At 55.1% G+C, this 20,338-nt stretch overlaps 1 protein-coding gene across 3 annotated transcripts in view; it reads left to right on the forward strand.

Annotated features, from left to right (window-relative positions):
* Positions 1-20,338, forward strand: part of PCSK6 (proprotein convertase subtilisin/kexin type 6) — a 198,256-nt gene that overhangs the window by 171,615 nt on the left and 6,303 nt on the right. For 2 of the 3 annotated variants that reach the window (XM_082851525.1, XM_082851526.1), the window contains exons 14-20: positions 5,522-5,701; positions 5,847-5,885; positions 9,192-9,294; positions 10,230-10,426; positions 12,214-12,301; positions 15,228-15,331; positions 19,600-19,729. In XM_082851525.1, the coding sequence (XP_082707651.1) occupies positions 5,522-5,701; positions 5,847-5,885; positions 9,192-9,294; positions 10,230-10,426; positions 12,214-12,301; positions 15,228-15,331; positions 19,600-19,729 (841 nt within the window). The remainder of the gene's footprint in view (positions 1-5,521; positions 5,702-5,846; positions 5,886-9,191; positions 9,295-10,229; positions 10,427-12,213; positions 12,302-15,227; positions 15,332-19,599; positions 19,730-20,338) is intronic. The other variant, XM_082851527.1, reaches the window with a different exon arrangement.

Raw genomic sequence — 20,338 nt, forward strand, 5'->3', positions numbered from 1 at the left:
TCTTCTAGGGGCTCAGGAATCTGATGGAGAGAAAGCCAGGGAATTTGGATTTGGGCATCTTTTCAGACCTCTTCCAGGAAACTAAGGAATGAATGGTACTAGTTGGGTTTTGTAAGGGTAAGCTTGAACAGGCATGCTGACGTCTTGACTAGTAACCAATACACTCTTGTTAAACGCTTTGTCCAAAGCAGACCAACATTCCGGAGTCCTCCCACCTCTGGATGGCAGTTCTGTGGAGTGTGGACTGGGTCTCTGGTCTGGTGTAGCCCTGGATCGTTCTTCTTCTGCTTCCTCCTTGGTTCTTCCCTCCAGGTGTCTCATCTCCTCAAAGCGAGGGCAGGCTCTGGGCACGGTGAGCGTGGTGGGACCTGGTCCTCGCGTGGGCTGGACCCTTGGGGTCGTGGATAAGTGTTGACTCAGCGAGAGGAGAGGACCACCCTAAAGCCTAGAGCCCAGAGATGCGTGTTCCTGTGCATCTCTGCCTTACTCTGTGATGCCAAGTCACTGGTGTCTGATCCTTCTGACTCGCCCCAGGTGGGACAGCGGGTTGGAGGTGGGCTGTATACCAGGTGGGCTTCTTCCCAGGTGCGCTGTGGTCTCTCACCTGGCAGTTTCTGAATCAAGCCTCATGAGATGCCAGACTCCATGAAGGGGTTATTGGGCCCCTTAACATTATGTGTCAAGAGCCTTCACAATATTGTATTCTCTCCGGGGAATCTACCTGGGGAGAGTAGTTCAGATGCAGCAAGTGATATTTCCTGCAAATTCATGTATGAAAGCAAAAATGAAAAGGAAACTGAAACACATGTTCTGTTATAACCTATTATGAGAGATTGGTTACGAAAATGCTTATATTCATACAGTGAAATAGTTTGCTGATATTTTAAGATATCAGTATATTAATTTAGCAAACATTTGTTGAGCACACATCCCAGAAACTTGCCACACGCTGAGGCCAGTATGCCACGTAAGAAAGGCACATTCCTCCCCACGTGACACCTCTGGTCTGATGAAGGGGAGAAGACAATAAACGGGTGCATAAATGATTTCTGGATGTGATTAACATGATGCTGAGTTAGAGAAGAAAGAGAAATTGCTGCCCTGCGTGATTTCAACTATGTGAAAAACAAACACGCATAGAAAATAGCCAAGAGGAGAATATGCCAGACAAGTTAGAGGTGATTTTTATTTTCTTATTTGTTTCAGTATTTAATAATCATCCCTCTTCTATAACTAGGAAAAAATAACTTAAAAAGAGAATTGCAGGGCTTCCCTGGTGGCGCAGTGGTTGAGAGTCCACCTGCCGGTGCAGGGGACATGGGTTCATGCCCCGGTCCGGGAAGATCCCACATGCCACGGAGCGGCTGGGCCCGTGAGCCGTGGCCGCTGAGCCTGCGCGTCCAGAGCCTGTGCTCCGCAACAGGAGAGGCTACAACAGTGAGAGGCCCGCGTACCGCAAAAAAAAAAAAAGTGCACTTCTGCCACGTTTGTACCAAAGATATACAAGTGGACCAAGAAGATGGTTGCTCATACTTGGTTTCAATTTCTGTTCCTTCTCTCCATCTGCAAGAGATATTCACTAGAGCCTCTGAGGGCCCAGGTGCCATGCTGGTGAGTTAGAGTACAGAGGAAAGAGCAGCAAGGAGACGGCAGGAGGAGGGAAGGAGACCTCCCCTGTCCTAAAAGGTTCTGTGCAGACAACCTGACCTGAGGGTAAGGTTTAGATAGTGGTGATTCTAGAGACATTTTCCTCCTTTTTTTTTGTACTTAAAGGTGAACATGCTCTTTTTACTTCTACCAAGGGAGTCTGTTTTTTTTGCCTTCATAAGACATGAAAACAAGTATTCCAGTATATGGCATAATTTGAAGTGCAATTCTCTTTTTTTTTTTTGCGGTACGCGGGCCTTTCACTGTTGTGGCCTCTCCTGTTGCGGAGCACAGGCTCTGGATGCACAGGCTCAGCGGTCATGGCTCACGGGCCCAGCCACTCCGCGGCATGTGGGATATTCCCAGACCGGGGCACAAACCCATGTCCCCTGCATCGGCAGGCGGACTCTCAACCACAGCGCCACCAGGGAAGCCCCAAAAGTGCACTTTTAATGCATCTTCGAAGTTTCATCACTTGTCCCTGGCAAATATTTCTGGCAAATTTCTGAATTTATAAATTGCTTCCAATTTTATCAAATCAGAAAGGTGTCAAGCTCTTAATCATCTGAAAAGAAGCTCAGCTTCTTGTGTCAATAAGAGAAATGCAAAGTGAACTTCTCTGAATTGTCAGATTGTCCATCCAAAGCTGTGAGGAAGCAGGTATGTTGGTATATTCCTGGCAGGGGTGTGATATGACCAGACCCCATGGAGGGCAGTTTGGCAATGTCTGTCAAAATGACAAATTCACATCCTTTTTGATCCCTGCCCCTCCCCCGCACCATTCTACTTTTAGAAATGTGGACTACAGATACACTTACACATGTGAAATGATATGCTCCTTAGATTTTATTTAACAAACTCTGTGCAACAGCTCCCATATGACAGTCACTGTTCTAAATCTCTTACCATCATTAAAGTCATTTAATCCCCCAAGCTACTCTATGAGGTAGATATTATTATTATTATCCCCACTTTACAGATGAGGAAACTGAAGAACAGAGAGATTAAGTACTTTGCCCAAGGCCACACAGCTAGTAGGTGGCAGAGCCAGGATTCAAACCCAGACTGTGCAGCTCCAGGGTCCTTGCTCTGCCAACCTCAACAGGTACTTCCTCGTGTGACCACAGTTATGGCACTGTTTGTAATTGCAAACATTTGGAAACAGTTTACGTGCCTGTCAAGAGGGGATTGTTAAGTAAGTGACGCGATACCTCTCTGATGCAGTGATGGAAAGATGACCAAGATGCATTTTAATGGAAAAAGAAAAGTGCAGAAGGTGCTCCCAGGTGTGTTGGTAAAGGGGACAGGGCAGAGTATGTGCTTGTATTTGCTTGGATAAGAATAAAATACCACCGGAAGGGTGCTCAAGAAACAGGGAACCGGTTGCCATGGAGAGAGATGGTGGAGCGAGATGGGGAAGCAGCTGGAGGGGGACTTCCACTGTGTTCCCTTTTATACTTGTAGATTTTGAGCCATTCACATTTGTTGATTATTTGGAAGTGTAAATCAAAAGCCTTGAGTACCACAGCTTTTTCATGTTTTTTTTTCCTTGACCATATAACCAATTTGTTTCTAGATTTTTAAATTAAACTCAATTTTTAAAATTCATGTGTGTGAAAGGTAATATAATATATGCCATGGTTTGCTTGTTTTTTTAATCAAACAATCCAGAAGAAAAAACAATAAAAATGAAGTCTCTCTTCCATTCCTGAACCCCAGCCTCCCGTCCCGGGCCCCTCCTGCAAGACAGCTCCTACTGCTGGTTTCTTGGAATTTTTTCCTTTCTTTTCAGCTTTATTGAGATATAATTGACATGTAGCACTGATACGTGTAAGGCATACAGCATAATGACTTACACATACTGGGAAATGATTGCCCCAATAAGTTTCGTTAATATTCATCATCTCTTATAGACACACACAAAGAAAGAGGAAAAAAACTAGGTTTTTTCCTTGTGATGAGAACTCGTAGGATCTGCTCCCTGGTTTCTTGGAATTCATTCTGCTCTCCCCTCTCACCCAGGGCGTGTGCCGATCCCGAGCTTGGATCAGCCCCTCTTCTCTTGTTTGTCCTACCAAAACTCTATCCGAAAATAAGAATCTAATTTTAGTGATGAGGCCTTTGGTGGGTGTTTTTGGAGACATCATATAGGATTGAAATAAATCCCGATTCAAATTATAGCTCACAGAGCCCTTGTTCCCTGCCCTGTAGTTATTATGCTCCCCCTTAATGACAGTTCATCACTCAGCAGTTCAAATGTCCAGAGCCTTTGTGGTTTTGAAATGTAGCTTTAATTTGATCCCCGGGAGTTGAGAACGGATGATCGTTCATAGACAGGCCCTGTGTTTGCTGCACCTGCACCCGTGTGAAGTATCAATACTTCTCCTGTAAGCGTCGCTCACTGCGTGAGGGAAATGGCCACGGAAAGAGGCCGGCCCTTTGGAGACCATGTCCTGGGAGACAGCTCAGGACGGTTCTTTTTTTTATTTTGCGGTACGCGGGCCTCTCACTGTTGTGGCCTCTCCCGTTGCGGAGCACAGGCTCCGGACGCGCAGGCTCAGCGGCCACGGCTCACGGGCCCAGCCGCTTCGTGGCATGTGGGATCTTCCCGGACCGGGACACGAACCCGTGTCCCCTGCATCGGCAGGCGGACTCTCAACCACTGCGCCACCAGGGAAGCCCCAGGACGGTTCTTTTAAGTCGAAGGACCCACATCCTTCAATCCTGGCCAGACCAGGAGAGGCCCAAGCAGTGCAGGGCCTGACTTGGGGGCTTCGGAGGCTGCAGGCTTTCAGGACCTGGGGCCTTAGTTGGCCAGGATGATGGTTAAAAAGAAACGGTGCTGCTCTGTGACCCGCCGTGGGACAGAATCGATTCGTGTTGGGTTGATCCACTTCTCAATAAACCCTGAGGGGCTGGGGCAGCCGGAGCCCATTAGCACAAGCCACATGTCCTCCGGCAGGTCACGCTGGCCTTCGGCCCCTCGCCTGAGTGACAGTGACAGCAGTGACCTCCCCGACATGGTCACACAGTCCCAAACGCTGGGCACACCGTGGTGAGAAGGGAAGCCGGCCCATGGCCCATGGTCACATCCAACCCGGCCCTTGTGTGCTTTATTGCATCAGGGAACCCGCCTGGACGTTGCAGGCCAGGTCTCCCCTTCTGTTCTCACCTGAGGATACTGAGCAGCACGGGCCTCGCTCCCTGGTGGAGGCGGCAGTTGGGGGGGGGGGGTGCCTGCTGCCCCCGCCCCATCCCTGTGCACAGCCGGCTGCTCTCCCATGAGCCTCTGTCCTCCCCCCACACCCAGACCAGCGTGGGTGCCAGGCATCCTCCCGTTTCTGAGGAGGTCCTCCCCACACCCAGCCTCGGTGGACATTTGGGTTTGTGCCACCCGCCAAACTTGCCCACCTGCCCTGGACTAACTGGGATGGAAGGAGCCCAAGACGCAGGATGGAGCATCCAAAAAGCAGGACTCCTCAGCGTAACCCAGTTACCACATTTGGGGACAATGGGACAAGGCTGAGTGCCAGGCCCCGCCCCAGATCCACCTACTGGATGTTCCAAGATGGGGAGGGGGCTGCTGCCCATCATGGGGGTGGGGGCTAATGAGGGGAGGCTGTGCCAAGACCCAGGGGCGGAGACTGTGGCCTGGGCAGGAGGTGGGTTCCTGGTCCCCAGATGACGAGGAGGGGAAGATGCTGGGCTCAGAGCCCTGCTGTCGGGGGGAGGGCTCGGGAACCTGAGCCCAGCAGGGACAGGCACTTCCGTGGGTGACAGAGGCCCCCGGCCAGACCAAGGGGCCAGAGCACATCAAGGGCTTCCCGAAGGAGGCTCTTGACCCTCGGGTGAGTCTGGGTCCGGTGCCTTCCAGGGAAGTTGAAAGAGTGGAGCCTCATCCTGTACGGCACGGCCCAGCACCCCTATACCACCTTCAGCGCCCATCAGTCTCGCTCCCGGATGCTGGAGCTCTCGGCCCTAGAGCCAGAGCCACCCAAGGCCGCCCTGTCGCCGTCCCAGGCCGAGGTTCCCGAGGACGAAGAGGACTACACAGGTAATGAACCTGAGGCCAGAGGAGATGCTCATTTTTCCAGTGTAGCTCTTAAAACGCGGGCTGTTCCCGGCGGAAGGCGGGGCTAGGGCTGTAGGCCTTCCTCTTTCCTGGGAGTCGTAATAATGATGGTAATTTGCACTCACAGCTCCTCCCTCCCATGGCTCTCCTAATATTTTACAGACCAGTAAGTATGCTTCAAACCAGTAAGTACTCGCCAACCTTCCCAGGCCGGGAATAGAGGTTCCCTATGCCCAACCAGAACGGGGACTTGCCGCCTGGCTAGTGACACTCCTCTGGGGCGCCCCCTTTTCATCAGGGGCCCCCGTCTTCAGTCTCAGCCTCCTGACCCTCTCCCTAGTCCATCCACTTTCAGTCCTTGTGACCAGAATGTGGGAAGGACCAGGGTGCTACCGGGAGCCCAGGACGGTTGGGCTGAGTGAGCACAGCCAGGAGTTGCTGGCAGTGGAGATCTTGACCCGCCCAGGGGCCTGGGAGAAAGACCCAGCACAGGGTCTCAGACCTGATGTCAGAGGACACTGATGCTGCAGGAAGCAGCTCAAACCTCTCACAGGAAGTAAAGATGCCTCGTTGCAAATCCTCTTCCTCCTGCTGCGCCCCTGCAGGGTGGCCCTGGGCTCTGGGCCTGCAGCGCTCCACGCTGAGAGCTGGGGCAGCATGCAGAGGACGTTCCCAGCTGCCGGGCTGGGCACAGTTTCGGTCAGCGAGCTAGGTGGCAAGCTCTTCCTTTCTCTCTGAACCATCCCAGTGATTTGTGAGAAACGGAGCCTTTCTGGTTGGGCATATTTTCCTTAGCTAAATGTTACAGCTACTTGATAAATGATGGGTGAGATCTAAGAATATTGATGCTTTGAGTTATCTAATAGCTTCTGAAGAAAAAAAGTAATAAAATGGGAAACTCCACCAATACAGATCAAGCATAAATTATGGCCGATTCAATTTTAAACTTCTTCTACCGTGCCTTTAAAATGGAGCATTGAATTATGTATGGACTAATCTGCTCTGTTTCCCCCTGTGATTTATAAACTCTGGCAAGATTCAGTAATTATTAATAAAGGACTGATTTTTTCCCCCCCTTAAAATCTGCTATGACTCTAACCTCACACTGTCCTGGAATCTCACTCTAACTGTTCTGCAGCCCAGGCCGCTCAGTCCTTCCCAAGCCTGGCCCAGGTGGTTAGAGGGGTCTCTGGGACTAAGGTGTGTTTCCGACACTTGGGGAAGTTCCGTGCAATCTCAGGGGCAAGTGGGGTGGGTGCACCAGTCACAGCAGGAAAGAGCGAGAGAGGGGAAGGGGGCAGGAGGGGTGTGGCGTGGAGGGAGAGGAGGAGAGGGCTTTGGGGGGAGGGGGAGCAGTGTGGAGGAGCATCTCGTTGGTGCCCTGGGGGGAGCCCTCCGAGTCACAGACAAACAAGCCCAGGTGCAGAAGCCCAGGGACAAAGAGAGGGTGCTGGGTAGGGGAGACTTTGAGGTGGGGCGATGATTCTCGAAGACTTTCTAAATATTTATTTATTTATTTGGTTGTGTCTGGTCTTCGTCGCAGCAGGTGGGCTCCTTAGTTGCCAGCAGGCGGGCTCCTTAGTTGTGGCATGCAAACTCTTAGTTGCGGCACGTATGTGGGATCTAGTTCCCTGACCAGGAATCGAACCCAGGCCCCCCCACATCGGGAGCGTGGATTCTTAACCACTGCGCCACCGGGGAAGTCCCTGTTGATGCTTTCTGTGGAGCTTCATGCACAGCTGAGGGGTGAGCTGGCAGGGGAGGCTGCGTGCCTTTCAGAGGCGGAGCTGGTCATACAGACAGTGGGGGTGGGGGGCGCGGGGCCCCGCCCTCTGTCCGGCAGCGGGGGCGCCAAGCAGCACTCTGATGGGGGCACGCAGGTGGAGGGCCAGCTCTCCCCGGGACAAGGAGTAAAGGGGAGGAGGTGAGTGAGGGCCGGAGAGGGGAGTCCAGCTGCCCATGGACAGTAAGGATCCCAGGACGGAAGGGGAGCGGGGCTCCTTGGGGGCTCAGGGGTGTGACAGGCGCCTCGCCAGAGCCATCTGGACAGCTGCCCTGTGAAGGGGTCAGCTGTGAGGTGGACACGAGTAGGGGACGCTCTCAGCCACTGTCACCACAAGTGGATTGGGATGAGGCGAACAAGGACCAAGTCAAATGAGAATCGATCCCCAAATCGAGTGAGCCTGGGGCCTGGGAAGGGGTGGGGGCACCTTGTGCTCCAGCACGACCCCAGCGCCCTCCCCCACCCAGACCACAAGGAGCGTCTAGTGCATCCCCAGGGATGCACGCGGCTCTGAAAGGGGTTCACGGGGGGACCCACAGTGAGAACCTTGGAAATGTCAGCAGCGGTAAACCTTCAGGGAGGGAAGCCAAATACAGCTGAGTCTAACACTGGGAAGGTCTGGAGGCCCTTTAAAGAGGAATGAAGAGAGCTTTGTGCCCCTCAGCAAAGACCCATTGTGGGTGGCAGAGAATGGGGACTTTTGTCTTTCCCTCACGTCCCCAGGAAACTCTGGTGGCTGGCAAGACACCTCTTCTTTGCTTCTGAACTCACTCCCCACCCCCTCCAACAACTAAAACCTTGTAGAAGGTTGTTTTTTCTTCCACGGACTCAAAAACTTGCATAACGCCCCGCCGGGCCCCTCCCTCCCCACATGGGGAGGCTTTCCAGAACCATCTCCCAGAGGAGGAAGAGCGTCGGGGGCCAAGGGAGGTGGGGGTCCCAGCACAGCACCGGCCCTGGCCCCCAGATGAGGAAGACACCTATGGAGGGGCCGCCCGGCCTGAGGGCAAGAGCCAGTCAAACTGGGCTCTTCCCCGAGGCGCAGGTGGAGGGGAGACCTAGGACAGGGCGCCCGATGGGGTCCCCCAGCTCCTGCGTTTTTCTCCGTCGCTTTGACAGCACCACATAGGCTTCCAGAGTTAGAATTTGGGGATCGAGGGAAGACAGGATGCCCCCCCCTGAGGGTGAGAGAGAGGGGAGCTGAAAAGGGCTCAGCTCCCGCCCACCCCAGACCCACCAGGGTCATGGAAACCCACCTGCCTCCTTCACCGCATGTGAGGGACGTGGCGCATTCTGTTCCAGCCTCTCCCGCTTAATTTCCGTCGGATCTTCATGCTTTCCTTCACGATGGAAATCAGAGTTGGTGGCTGGTCCAGCATTGTAACTCCGCTGCAGGGGAGGACGCTGCACGCGGCTGTCCCCTGCCCCTCCCGCCCCGCCATGGCTGCTCCTCTAGAACCTCACAATGCCCGCCTTCACCCACCACCGGCTGTCCTGCCTGTCTCGAGTCATCAGACCCTCTGACACTGGAGCCCAGAGCCAGGCTTGGCTCCCAGCTGCGGCGGGTCCCACAGGGGTGGGTGCTCTGGCCCAGCAGGGGCCTGTGAGACCCGGACATGGGGTCCTAGGAGACTGGACGTGATTGAGAAAGCATCTCTATGGGTGAAAGGAAATGCTTGTTTCTTTAAGGTGTGTGCCATCCGGAGTGTGGTGACAAAGGCTGTGATGGCCCTAACGCAGACCAGTGCTTGAACTGTGTCCACTTCAGCCTGGGGAGCGTCAAGACCAGCAGGTAAAGGGCTGGGCCTCCCCTGCGTGTCCTGGAGACGCCCAGCGTCCCGCTAAGGTGGCCAAGCTGTGTTCTCCACCCCCGCAGCCTGGCAGCATACTTAGGAATTAACCAAACACCCCGGAAAGGAGATCACCCTGAGGGTCACTGCTGGGGAATTTTATGTTTTGGTAACCTTTTATTCTCATCTCATAAATAACTCGTGACCATGAGAACTCAGAGGCCGTGGCATTGTTTTGTCTGTGCTTATAAACTTTTTTCTCTCCATTTTGCTAAACAAAAATGGGTCGTATTGAGCATGACAACCACTTGGGAACTGCAGACAAACGTCATCTTAAGGGCCAGTACGGTTCTAAAAGTCAGCACAGTCGGCCGTGAATGAGAAGCCCCCAGCCCTGAGCGCCGGGTAGGGATGCAGCCCTCCTGGGGAGCACACACCCACCAGGGCTCTGGCAGGGGTGCGGCTGGGACTCTCAGGGTGTCCCCGGGGCCCAGACACAGCCGCAACCTCTCTGCGCTGGGCGAAGACATTTGTTCTGCTGGCTGGACACAGCCTGGAGACCGCTCACTGCCCGTGGGCACTGTCAGTGGGGTTTTGCCGGAGCTGAACGTTCCAAAAGTCAGATACCGTCATGGTGTTGCCCAAGGAAGCCAAGCACAACCTGCGAGTGCCCCCGCCCCCCTCGGGGAACCTTTGAAAGGGCAGGAGTCCCAGGTTCCCATGCAAGCCCTCAACCTTCCCCTGCATCAGGAACTTCTCAGGGGCATTAATGGTTTACCTCTGCCCTGGAGCCTGTGTTTCCTCAGAGTCTGCTGACGGGGAGGCAGCTAAGGCTTCCCTCCCAGCCAGCTGCCCTGCCTTGGCCTGACCCTCCTGCTGCCGGGTAGGCGTGGGGCTGGGGCCAGTAGGAAAGTCCTCTCCCAATCTGCTCCCACAGGAAGTGCGTGAGCGTGTGCCCCTTGGGCTACTTTGGGGACATGGCAGCCCGCCGCTGCCGCCGCTGCCACAAGGGGTGCGAGACCTGCTCCGGCCGGGGCCCCACCCAGTGCCTGTCTTGCCGCCGCGGGTTCTACCACCATCAGGAGGTGAACACCTGTGTGACCTTCTGTCCCGCTGGATTTTATGCTGATGAAAGTAAGTGTGTGTCCCCGGGCCTAGAAATGAGGAGTCAGCCCCACTCTGGGCTGGGGTCCCCTCTCCTGGGAGAACTTTTCCCACCCTCTGCTTCCTGTGTACTCTGTCCTGAGAAAGGACCCTTAATGGGAGGAAAGGAGAGAAGATGAAATCAAAGCCCTTGGACCCTGTTAGTGGATAGCAGTTCACACGCAAAACCTGGCCAGGGTGGTTCAAAGTGACTCAGAAATGGAGCCCCCGTAGTCTGGGGTTGTTACACTTCTGTAGGTCAGTGTCCATTATTCAGGATGGACAGGGAGGTAGCTTGAGCCAGTGGCTCTCAGGCTCAGACCGATTTCAGACATCCAAACAGAAAGGCTTCCGGGTAGGCCCTGCGGTCTCTCTTGGAGCAGTGGATGTGGGCGCTGGGCGGGGTGCGGGACCCAGCACCTGCTTGTGGCCTTGGTGGTTGAAACTGGGTGAAAACCCCTCCCAGCAAGAGCCGCTAAGCTGAAACCGGGGTTTGAGGCCAGGGAGGTCTGCGGGTCTCCACGAATGAAGAGGAGCCTGCTGCCGGACATAACGGCTCAGGAGGACAGGTGGTTCTTGGCTGTGCACTTTACGTAGTGACCACACTCCCAAGAGGTGGGCAGCGCTTTCCTCACCTTGCAGGTGGGGAAGTGAAGCCGAGCGAGGCCAAAGGGCCCACAGCTAGCATGACCCAGTGAACTCAGAGCAGCACAGGCGTCCTGCCATCCTGCCTGTCCTGGGAAGTGGAGTGGCTGGGCTCTGGGGCCGGGACCTCATGCCAAGGTTTGAACACTCACCTCGGCCTGGAAGAGGCCAAAGAGAGGGCTTGGGTTAAATTGATGGAGGACAGTTTTCAGATGACGTGTTGGCCGTTGTGCAGGGAGGGGGCAGCGCTTCCCAGAGCTCGCCTCTGGCCCGCATCCTGCAGGAGGGGTCCCATCACAGCGTTGCTCTTACTCCTCTGGGGAAGGAGCCAGGGATCCTTAAGGACATATAAAGCCATGGAATAACCACACTCTTTAGAGGGGACACAGAGTCATGCAAGACACGTTTCACAGGCTTTGCAAACACCTGCCCTGGGCTGCAACCAGACCTGTTTTCGGGGCAGAGGCTCCTCCATCCCTACCCCCCACCCCACCCCTGGGCAAAAACCAGCCACCTCGGTCACCCCGAGAGTCACCCCCAGACGCCCTCGCTGAGCCCCTGCAGCGTGTGTGTGATGCCACCTGTGGGGCCCCGAGCACAGGGTGGTGCTGACCGGGTGCCAGGATGAGTGACCTGGGTAATCACTGAGACCCAGGGCTTCCCCAAGGTGTGGTGGGTGTCAGAGATTCATGTCTGTGCAGGTGACCGCCAACGTGTCAGTAAAGACCCCTGTGAGGGCCCTGGGTGGGTGGGGTCACTCAGGGGAACCCTCAGGCCCCACCGGTCACACTTAGGAAGACTGGCACCTCGCTAAACTCTGCTCCGCTGGCTCCAGTCCCAGGGGAAGATGCAGGACTAGAGCACGTTTCCTCTGGAAAGGGCCCACCTCCAAGCCTCAAGGTCGTGTGAGGACTTCACTCCGGAAAAGAGGTGCGAGGCCTGTGACCTGACACCTGGGCACGCGGTCTCCACATGCCTCTGGCGGTCGGTCACTATGTCACCTGTCTAGAGACCACGCCGGTGACGGCCGTTCCATCAGCCCCGCCTTGGAACACCCGAGTCTCGTTCGCCCGGGTTTGATCCACATCCACTCTTCCCACCTCTTCTCTTTTCCTCCTCTTATTTTTCTCCAGATCAGAAAAACTGCCTTAAATGCCACCCAAGCTGTAAGAAGTGCATGGATGAACCAGAGAAATGTACTGTCTGTAAAGAAGGATTCAGGTAAGACCCTCCCTTCAGACCTGAGGCGCGGCCATGGGTATATGCTGGTGTAAGTGTCTGTCATTGATTTACCAAGTGTTTGCCTCCTTTTCCTAAAAGCTAAAATTTCAGAGGCCCAAAGCCTTTCAGGATACAGATTCCGAGTCAAAATCAGATTTCCACTTAGAGATTGGTGTTTATGATAGAAAGTCAGAGGATGGGGAAAATGTCTACATTTTATGCAACATTTGGAGAATTGGTAAGAGCGAGAGTGGATCCTCTCATAGAAAGTAGGGCTGGCGGCTGGAAGGGTAGGGAGTTCTAACAAAGCACAGAGCTCCCTTTCTTAGGCACCGAGCCCCACTCACTCCAGTTTCCTTCCCAGTCTGGATGACTGAGGGAAGGGCAGAGGGGGCTCGCTCTCTGGAGATACTCTGTAAATTCCTGGTTTGCCCGGCTCCACCAAGCTCAGCCCACGCCTCCTTTAAAAGCATCTGACCGAGCTAATGATTTTTTACTAGAATATTTTGGAATGTTGGTGTAGCCTGTTTACTGCCAGCAAATATACATTACTTCTTCCTTGAAGTTATCATCTAGAAGCTTAGAAATCATTCTGTGCAAAATTGTGCTGTGGACCCTCCCGCGATCCAGTCTTGAACCAGGGCCTGCACTTTAAGGAAGAAAGGGACGGGTCAGCGAGGGCAGTGAGCAGGGGCGGGGCCAGGGGGCATCACCGGGCTCTTGTTAAAATGCAGGTGCTGGGCTTCCCTGGTGGTGCAGTGGTTGGGAGTCCGCCTGCCGACGCAGGGGACGCGGGTTCGTGCCCCAGTCCGGGAAGATCCCACATGCCACGGAGCGGCTGGGCCCGTGAGCCATGGCCGCTGAGCCTGTGCGTCCGGAGCCTGTGCTCCGCAACGGGAGAGGCCGCAGCAGTGAGAGGCCCGCGTACCGCAAAAAAAAAAAATGCAGGTGCTGACCCAGCAGCTCTGTGACTCTGTGTTTCTACCTGGCCCCCAGGGGACAAGGATGCTGCCGTTCCTGCAGCCTCCCCTCCCCTCAAATTCAACCCCCCAGGGTTGAATTCTTTTGCAGTAAGGAGTGAAGGAAGAAAACCAGCATTTTACTCCAGCTGCTCTCGCCAACATTGCCTCATTTAATCTTCACAGCAACCTATGACGTATGTGACATATATGGCATTCTTCACATCTTACTAACGGGGAGAGGAACAGTTTCCGGGAGCAGCATGACTAAGGTTCCCCAAGCCCGCCTCACCCCCTCCAGATCAGGGGATGGGAGAGAAGAGGGTCCACTGCCCCACGCTCCTGGGAGTCGGGCGAGGGAAGGGGGACAGGACCCCAGAGTCACACGTCATGCCCGTTCTCTGACCCAGGGAGCTGGACGAGGCAGGATGAGGAGTGGAGGGGTGACATGTGGAGGAAGGGGAGCCTCAGAAGGGAAAGGCGGAGAGGTTCAGCTGGCCGCCACTGGGGCCTGGGAGCTCGGCTGTGGGGACCCTCCCGCAGGGCCCCCCACCCAGGCCGGAGACTCAGGGTGTCAGTGGGAGGCACTGTGTTTCCAGCTCCCTGGAGCCTGTTTCCCAGTGGGGATGTGCTGGAGGGGGTGGTTCATCCCTGCTCCTGTGGGTCAGGTAGGCGAGAGGAGGTCAGATGCTCAGGCCAGGAGCTGTGTCCTGGGGAGAAAATGCCTCTCAGGCAGCAGCCCCCCAGGTGGAGGCAGCGGTGCAGCCGTGACGAGCAGTCAGAGAGGACTGTGGACACTGAAACATCATCAGCCGTAATCCACAGAAAGCTTCCTTTTATTGCCCAATATCCTCTTTAGCTGTGGCTTCAAATCATCGGTCCCACTGAAGCAGTGAGGGCGGCTGAGCCGTGCGTCCATCTCTTTAGGCTGGAAACATCCATTAGTAAAGACTTGACTGAACAGCTGGGGGCCAGGACGAGCGGGAGCCCTGGGGTTGGCCTCCGCCTTGATACAGAGATGCTTTCAGCCCCACCGACGTCCCCCGCACCAAGCGCAGGAGCCTCTGGCTCTCACAGACCCTGCGGCATGTGTTTGATGTGTCAGGCAGCAGATCCATCTACAACATGTGCAGCAGTGAGCTTGGGAACTGAAGCAGCCGTGGCAGCCAACACCCATTCACACTGCTGGGTGCCCGACACCTGCCAGGGTTCTGTCCTCAAAGTAACCTGACCACGCAGGAGCCTTGGCGGACAGCTGAGGGGACGGAGGGGCAGGAAGCTTGGCTGGCCTGCCCGGGGAAGGGGCAGAGGGTCTGCTCCAGAAGCCGTGCGCTCACTGCCTGGCTGAGCGAGGTGAGGGAGGAAGGCCAGAGCCACAGCAGGCAGGGCTGCTGGGTCCCAGGAGCGGATTTTATCTCAGGTTCATTGTGAAGCACAGAAGGTTTCCAGCAAGGGCGAGGCAGGAGCCCACTGGGACTCAGGGTCAGTCTTGCTGCCACCCCCCCTCACGCATCACAGATGCCAAGGCTTCACCCAGGGCTGTGCCCAGTGAGACCGAGCCAGTGGGGTGACCCACCCGTGCTTGAGTTCTTCTCGTGGGCCTTGGGTTCTAGCGTGATTAGTGTCAGTGAAGAGGAGGTGTCACAGAGCAGAAGAGCACAGAAGGTGTGGAGGGCATAGCCTCCCGCACAGGGACCGAGGCCACGGGGCTTTGGGAAGGAGCTTCGGGACCACCGGCCACCAGAAGGTGGAGACTCTGCTTCCAGGCCCGGGTGTCCCTTCCAGCCGGCCTCGAGATGCTGCAGGACAGCTTTGCCGCTTTCATTAGTTCAGAACCTTAAGTGACTCCGAGAGCTGTGCTTCAGCAACCTTCGGTTCCTCTCATGAAAGACATTTGAGGGCAAATCATAATTGAATTAGAGCTTTGGAAAGGATATAAAAGACTGCCTTTTTTTTCTTTTCAACAGCCTTGCACGGGGCAGCTGCATTCCAGACTGTGAGCCAGGCACCTACTTTGACTCTGAGCTGATCAGGTGCGGGGAATGCCATCCCACCTGCCAGACCTGCGTGGGTGAGTTCACGGCCTGCGGGGGCCACATTTGGAGCCCAAGTTCCCCAGGCCGGTGGGCTGACTACCTGGAAACCCAGAAAGCCCTAGGACTTGCGGGCTTCCGTGGGTGTTGCAGCATTAAATCCCAGAAGCCCTACCAGGGGCTGGGAGAGGGGAAAGGGGAATAGTGATGAATGGGTACAGAGGTTCAGCTTGGGAAGATAAAAAATATCTGGGGATGGATGGATGGTGGTGATGCTTGCATAACAATATGAATGTACCTAATGCCACTGAACTGTGTGCTTAAATGGTTAGTACGGTCAATTGTATGTTACGTACATTTTACCACAATTTTTAAAATTAAAAAAAAAAAGAAAAACCACAAGGGCCCACTTGGAGCAGCCTGGGTTTCCCGGTGTCAGGAGCCCAGCCAGGTAGGGGATGCTTTCAGTCCGGGAAGGGTTGCTAACTGCTAGTGAGCTCTTGCGTGGAACCCAGCCCTTGCCTCAGGGTAGCAGTGCCGGAGTTTCACGATTCATCGATTCGGGGAGAGGCTGGGAAAGTTCCCGTGGTGAAGGAAGAAGGCTTTTTAAAGCATAGCCTTAGTTCCTTGTACCTATCTTCCCTATTTTGAACATTTTACAAAGAGGAAAAGATGTCTGTAAACAATTTTATGTGTATTGTAATTTCCCACAGAGATGATAGCATAGCTGCCTTCCAGGCGCAGTTTTTATGCAGAATCGCAGAGAATGATTGTCTTGTTGGGTTTCGTGCTGCAGACTTGTTGGCACCGGGATATTGTAGCACATTCTGAGCTTGTGGACTCATACGTGTTTCTGATTGAATCTTCTCCTCTTGATCCTCCTTCCTGACCCAGCGCTTTGGTCCTTGTTCTAAGAAACCCACATCAGGTTGAGTTTTTGCTGCAGTAACGCTGTAAGAATTAGGTCTCTGCTGAGTCACTGATGCCGTAACACGGGTCCCGGGATGCATGGCAGGACGGGGCAGCCGTCCCAGTGTTGCCACGTGAGCCCATGTCAAGGGGCCCTTGACCCTTGACCCGAAGTGGACATGCCATGGCAAAGACCAGCACTCTCAAGGCCTTTGGAAGATGTGCCTTCCTGGGGCCCCCTCCTGGGACAACCCCCCGCAAGGCAGGGGCCCAGCAGCCTTTCCTAGCGTTTGCCTCGTGGCCTGTCATTTTCATGGTTTCTTTGCCTCATTGTTTAGCCCAGGTTGAAAGAGCATCGCCGATGTCACTTGTTTAAATTTCATAGGCACTTGAATCCATAAAATTCAGGCGTGTAGCTTTATAATGCTTTTGATTTCATTTATTCAGTGTGGTTTCCTTTGTCTGCATCCCCACACTGCCTGTTGGCAAACAGTCTCTCACTCAGTCCAGAGACCTCTTTGTCACTTGAGGGGTCAGGCTGTCCAGGGGTCTCCCCTGCTCCCCACACCCGCCTGCCCGGGTTCCCTCTATGCTCTGGGACGTGTGCATCCACCCCGGCCACTGCTAGGACAGGGACCCCACCCACTTCCAGCGCTGAAGGCTTCTCGCTGCCTGTCACGGTCCCTGTCGGGAGCCCCTGGCCACCTGGCCCTCCCCTCCCAGCTCCCACTCCGTGACCACTGCTGCTCCCCGCCTGTGAGGGGCCTGGATGCAGTGTGGGGAGAGTCGTGGTTAGGCACGAGTACAGCATGGAGCACGGTGGCATCTGTCCCCACCCCAGACCAGCAGTACCTTGGGACACTCAGTGGTGACTCAGTAGGAATAAGCCTCATCCCATCCTGGTCCAAGTACCCAGAGCCTCTGGCACAGATGATGTGATCCCTTGGGGAACCCATCTGCCTTGGGTGGGTGCAGGGGACCCGGCAGGGCATGGCGCGTGGGTCAGCGGCTAGCGGCCAGTGGGGCACATGTGTGTGGAGTTGAGGGGCATGAGGGCCGGTCCTCACCCAGGGGAGCACGACATGAAATAGCAGATAAAAACCACCATGACAGGTCAAGAGAGAGATGGCAGAAGAAAGGAACGCGTTTTGTATCTTAGCACCCTTCATAGCACGTTTTTCCTGCCTTTTGAATAAGGGCCCTGCGTTTTCACTTTGTCCTGGGCCCCACAGATGATGCAGTGGATCCTGCCTAAGCATCACCCGTTTTGCTACGATTTTTATGATCTGTGTCCGCTTTTCAAGTGACGCCTGGAAAGCCTTGTGACTAAATGGAATCCCTGAGAGACTTTGAACTACAAAGTTCACAGTGTTTAGTAGTAGTGAAAGTAGTGGCTCTAGGAGATCTGTGTTGACTCAGCTTTTGTCATCGTGGTAAGAGATCCGGGACATAAGACCTGCCACTGTGAAGTGCGCGCCCCAGCAGCACTGAGCACCTTCACGCTGCCACGGGGCCGTCGCCTCCGCCCATCCCAGGGCTTTCTCTTCTTCTAACCCCAGCTGAACAGGTTTCATCAGCTTTTTTTTTTTTTGCGGTACGCGGGCCTCTCACTGCTGCGGCCTCTCCCGTTGCGGAGCACAGGCTCCGGACGCGCAGGCTCAGCGGCCATGGCTCACGGGCCCAGCCGCTCCGCGGCGTGTGGGATCCTCCCGGACCGGGGCACGAACCCGCGTCCCCTGCATCGGCAGGCAGACTCTCAGCCACTGCGCCACCAGGGAAGCCCCATCCGCTTTTAAGTTTAGCAAATTGAGCATTAAACTAGGAGCAAATAAAAATGAGTGTTATTTCCCATTGCGGAAGCTCCTAAGGCACTGGGGACCCTGGCGGCCCAGGCAGTAGGACATGGGTGATGGGGGTTCTGGGGGGCACCAATGCCAGATGCTCCCTGCAGATAAGTGATGGGGGCTGGGGCACAAGAGCAGCCGTCCATCCAGAAGGACATAAACCGGACGCATTTGTGGGGCGGCTCTCCCACTGCGTTGCTGCAACAGAGGGAGGACACCCCCATGGAGACCCCAGGCAGGTGGGCAGCTACTCCTCGTGAAGGCCCTGGAACCCCAAGGGCTCCCGCTTCTGCCTCACGCTCAGTCCTGGGTGAGCTCAGAATCTCCTTCCAAGCTGGAAGCTATGGTTCTGAGAGCAGAAACCAGCTGCCAGAGCAACAAGCCTCGGGGCTGGCAGAGCCGCCCTGCGGACCCCTGTCTGCAAAGGGGTCCTCCCGTGACGCAGCCCAGAGGCCCCCCGTAGGTCCAGAATTCACTCCACCTCTGCCTCAGCTGTCAGGCCTCAAGCCGAGACGGGACCACAGTGGGGGGAGGTCTAAGGAGGGGCTGTGGTCTCCGTGAGCATCTGAGATGGTTTCTCCCTGAGTTCGATCCTCTAAGCCGTCAGCCGGTGGCCACCTCGCTGCCTCTCTGATGCTCCTTGGGGACTCTGACACGGAAGTGCACACCCAGCACTGACTTGTCGTTGGCCTGAGTGAATGAACAGATGGGCAGACAGACAGATGGACAGCATGGTTTCTTCTCTCTGGACCACTGCCTGCCCAGGCTGATGAGTCCTCCTGACTGGGCTGCAGATTTTCCTTCACGACTCTTGACCCTTTGTTCAGAGCTCTTGCCTTTTCTGGTCCCCACGCCTCACCCCATAAGCCCTTAGCTGTTTTTTCTCTATTGAAAGAGTCCTGATCCTTCACACCAAATACCTGTCAACCCCAGGCCCCCAAACCTCTTCTTTCCCTTTTCCCACATATTCTTACACCAAGTTCTGTCCACTAGAAATACGATGTGAGCTACTGATGCAGCTTTAAGTTCCCTCAAGAAACAGGTGAAAATAATTATAACATCTTATTTAACCCCATGTATCTAAATGCTATCATTTCTACATGTAATCAATATTTAAAAAATCAACAAGCTATTTCACTTTTTTTTTTTAACTATGTCTCTGAAATCCAGTGTGTAAGTGTGTTTGGCCAGGCCACATTTTGAGAACTCAGAGCTACCTGTGGCCACCTTAGCCGGAATCGGGCCCAGGCCTGTTGGGGAAGGAGGCACCTGGAATCAGGGCCGATGAACGCGGCCCGGGCAGCGGGAGGTGTGCTGAGCTTGGTGCAACCTCCGTGTCCCCATCCGTGAGATGTGGGCGTGAGGCCCACCTCCCAGGAGTGGCGAGGCGGGCCCAGTGCAGATGCACAGTGGCACCTGGGTGAATCTAGCTGTGTGGTGGCCTTGGGGCGTCTGAATAGGACCTGGATCTCACAGGTGCTGCAGCAGGTCTAGGACACGTGATGGGCAGGTGGGCAGTCCCTGACCTCTGCTGCTTTTCCCATACCCCTCAGGGCCCAGCAGAGAAGAATGTATTCACTGTGCCCCAAACTTCCACTTCCAAGACTGGAAATGTGTGCCAGCCTGTGGCGAGGGCTTCTACCCCGAGGAGATGCCGGGCTTGCCCCACAAAGTGTGCCGAAGGTATGTGCGCCTTCCAGGCAGTCCTCCTGACGTAGCCCGAGATGGCCGGGGAAGGGCGGTCAGCGGTGCCTGTGGAGGAGTGGCAGGAGGGCTGGGTCTGGTGGCCCCTGTCCCAGGGGCTGGGGGCAGGGTGTGCCATGTTCCACGACAGCAGTGGGCAGACAGGAACCCGTTTACAGAGGAGGGGACCCTGCAGGTGGTGATGGCCAAGGTCACAGTCAGGCGGCGGCCCTCATGCTTTTGTTCACGTCCTGCGTATCTGTGGAGACCTACTGTATATCAGGTGCTGTGTGGCTGGGAGGGCAGGACGCGGAGGACGGGGCCCTGACTGGTGGAGCCACCACCCCGGGGCAGACGCCAGGGAGCCCCACCTGCACCCCGGACCACAGTGTGTTCACAGCATGTCATTAAGGAAACCACGTGTAGGATTTGTTTAAAATCTAAATTGGATAATTTAGAGAAAATACAAGATCCCGACAACTTCCTCATTCTAAAGCCGCTTCCAGCCAGTGCAGAGATGTTATAACCCTGCTCGTTCTCCTTTTCCGCTCCCTCCCGTGTGTCCGCAAGGCGCACCGTCTTTTTTGGGGGCTCTGAGCAGTGTTCTCT

This window comes from Leucopleurus acutus (genome assembly GCF_964270905.1).
Source record: "Leucopleurus acutus genome assembly, chromosome: 1".
NCBI lineage: Eukaryota > Metazoa > Chordata > Mammalia > Artiodactyla > Delphinidae > Leucopleurus > Leucopleurus acutus.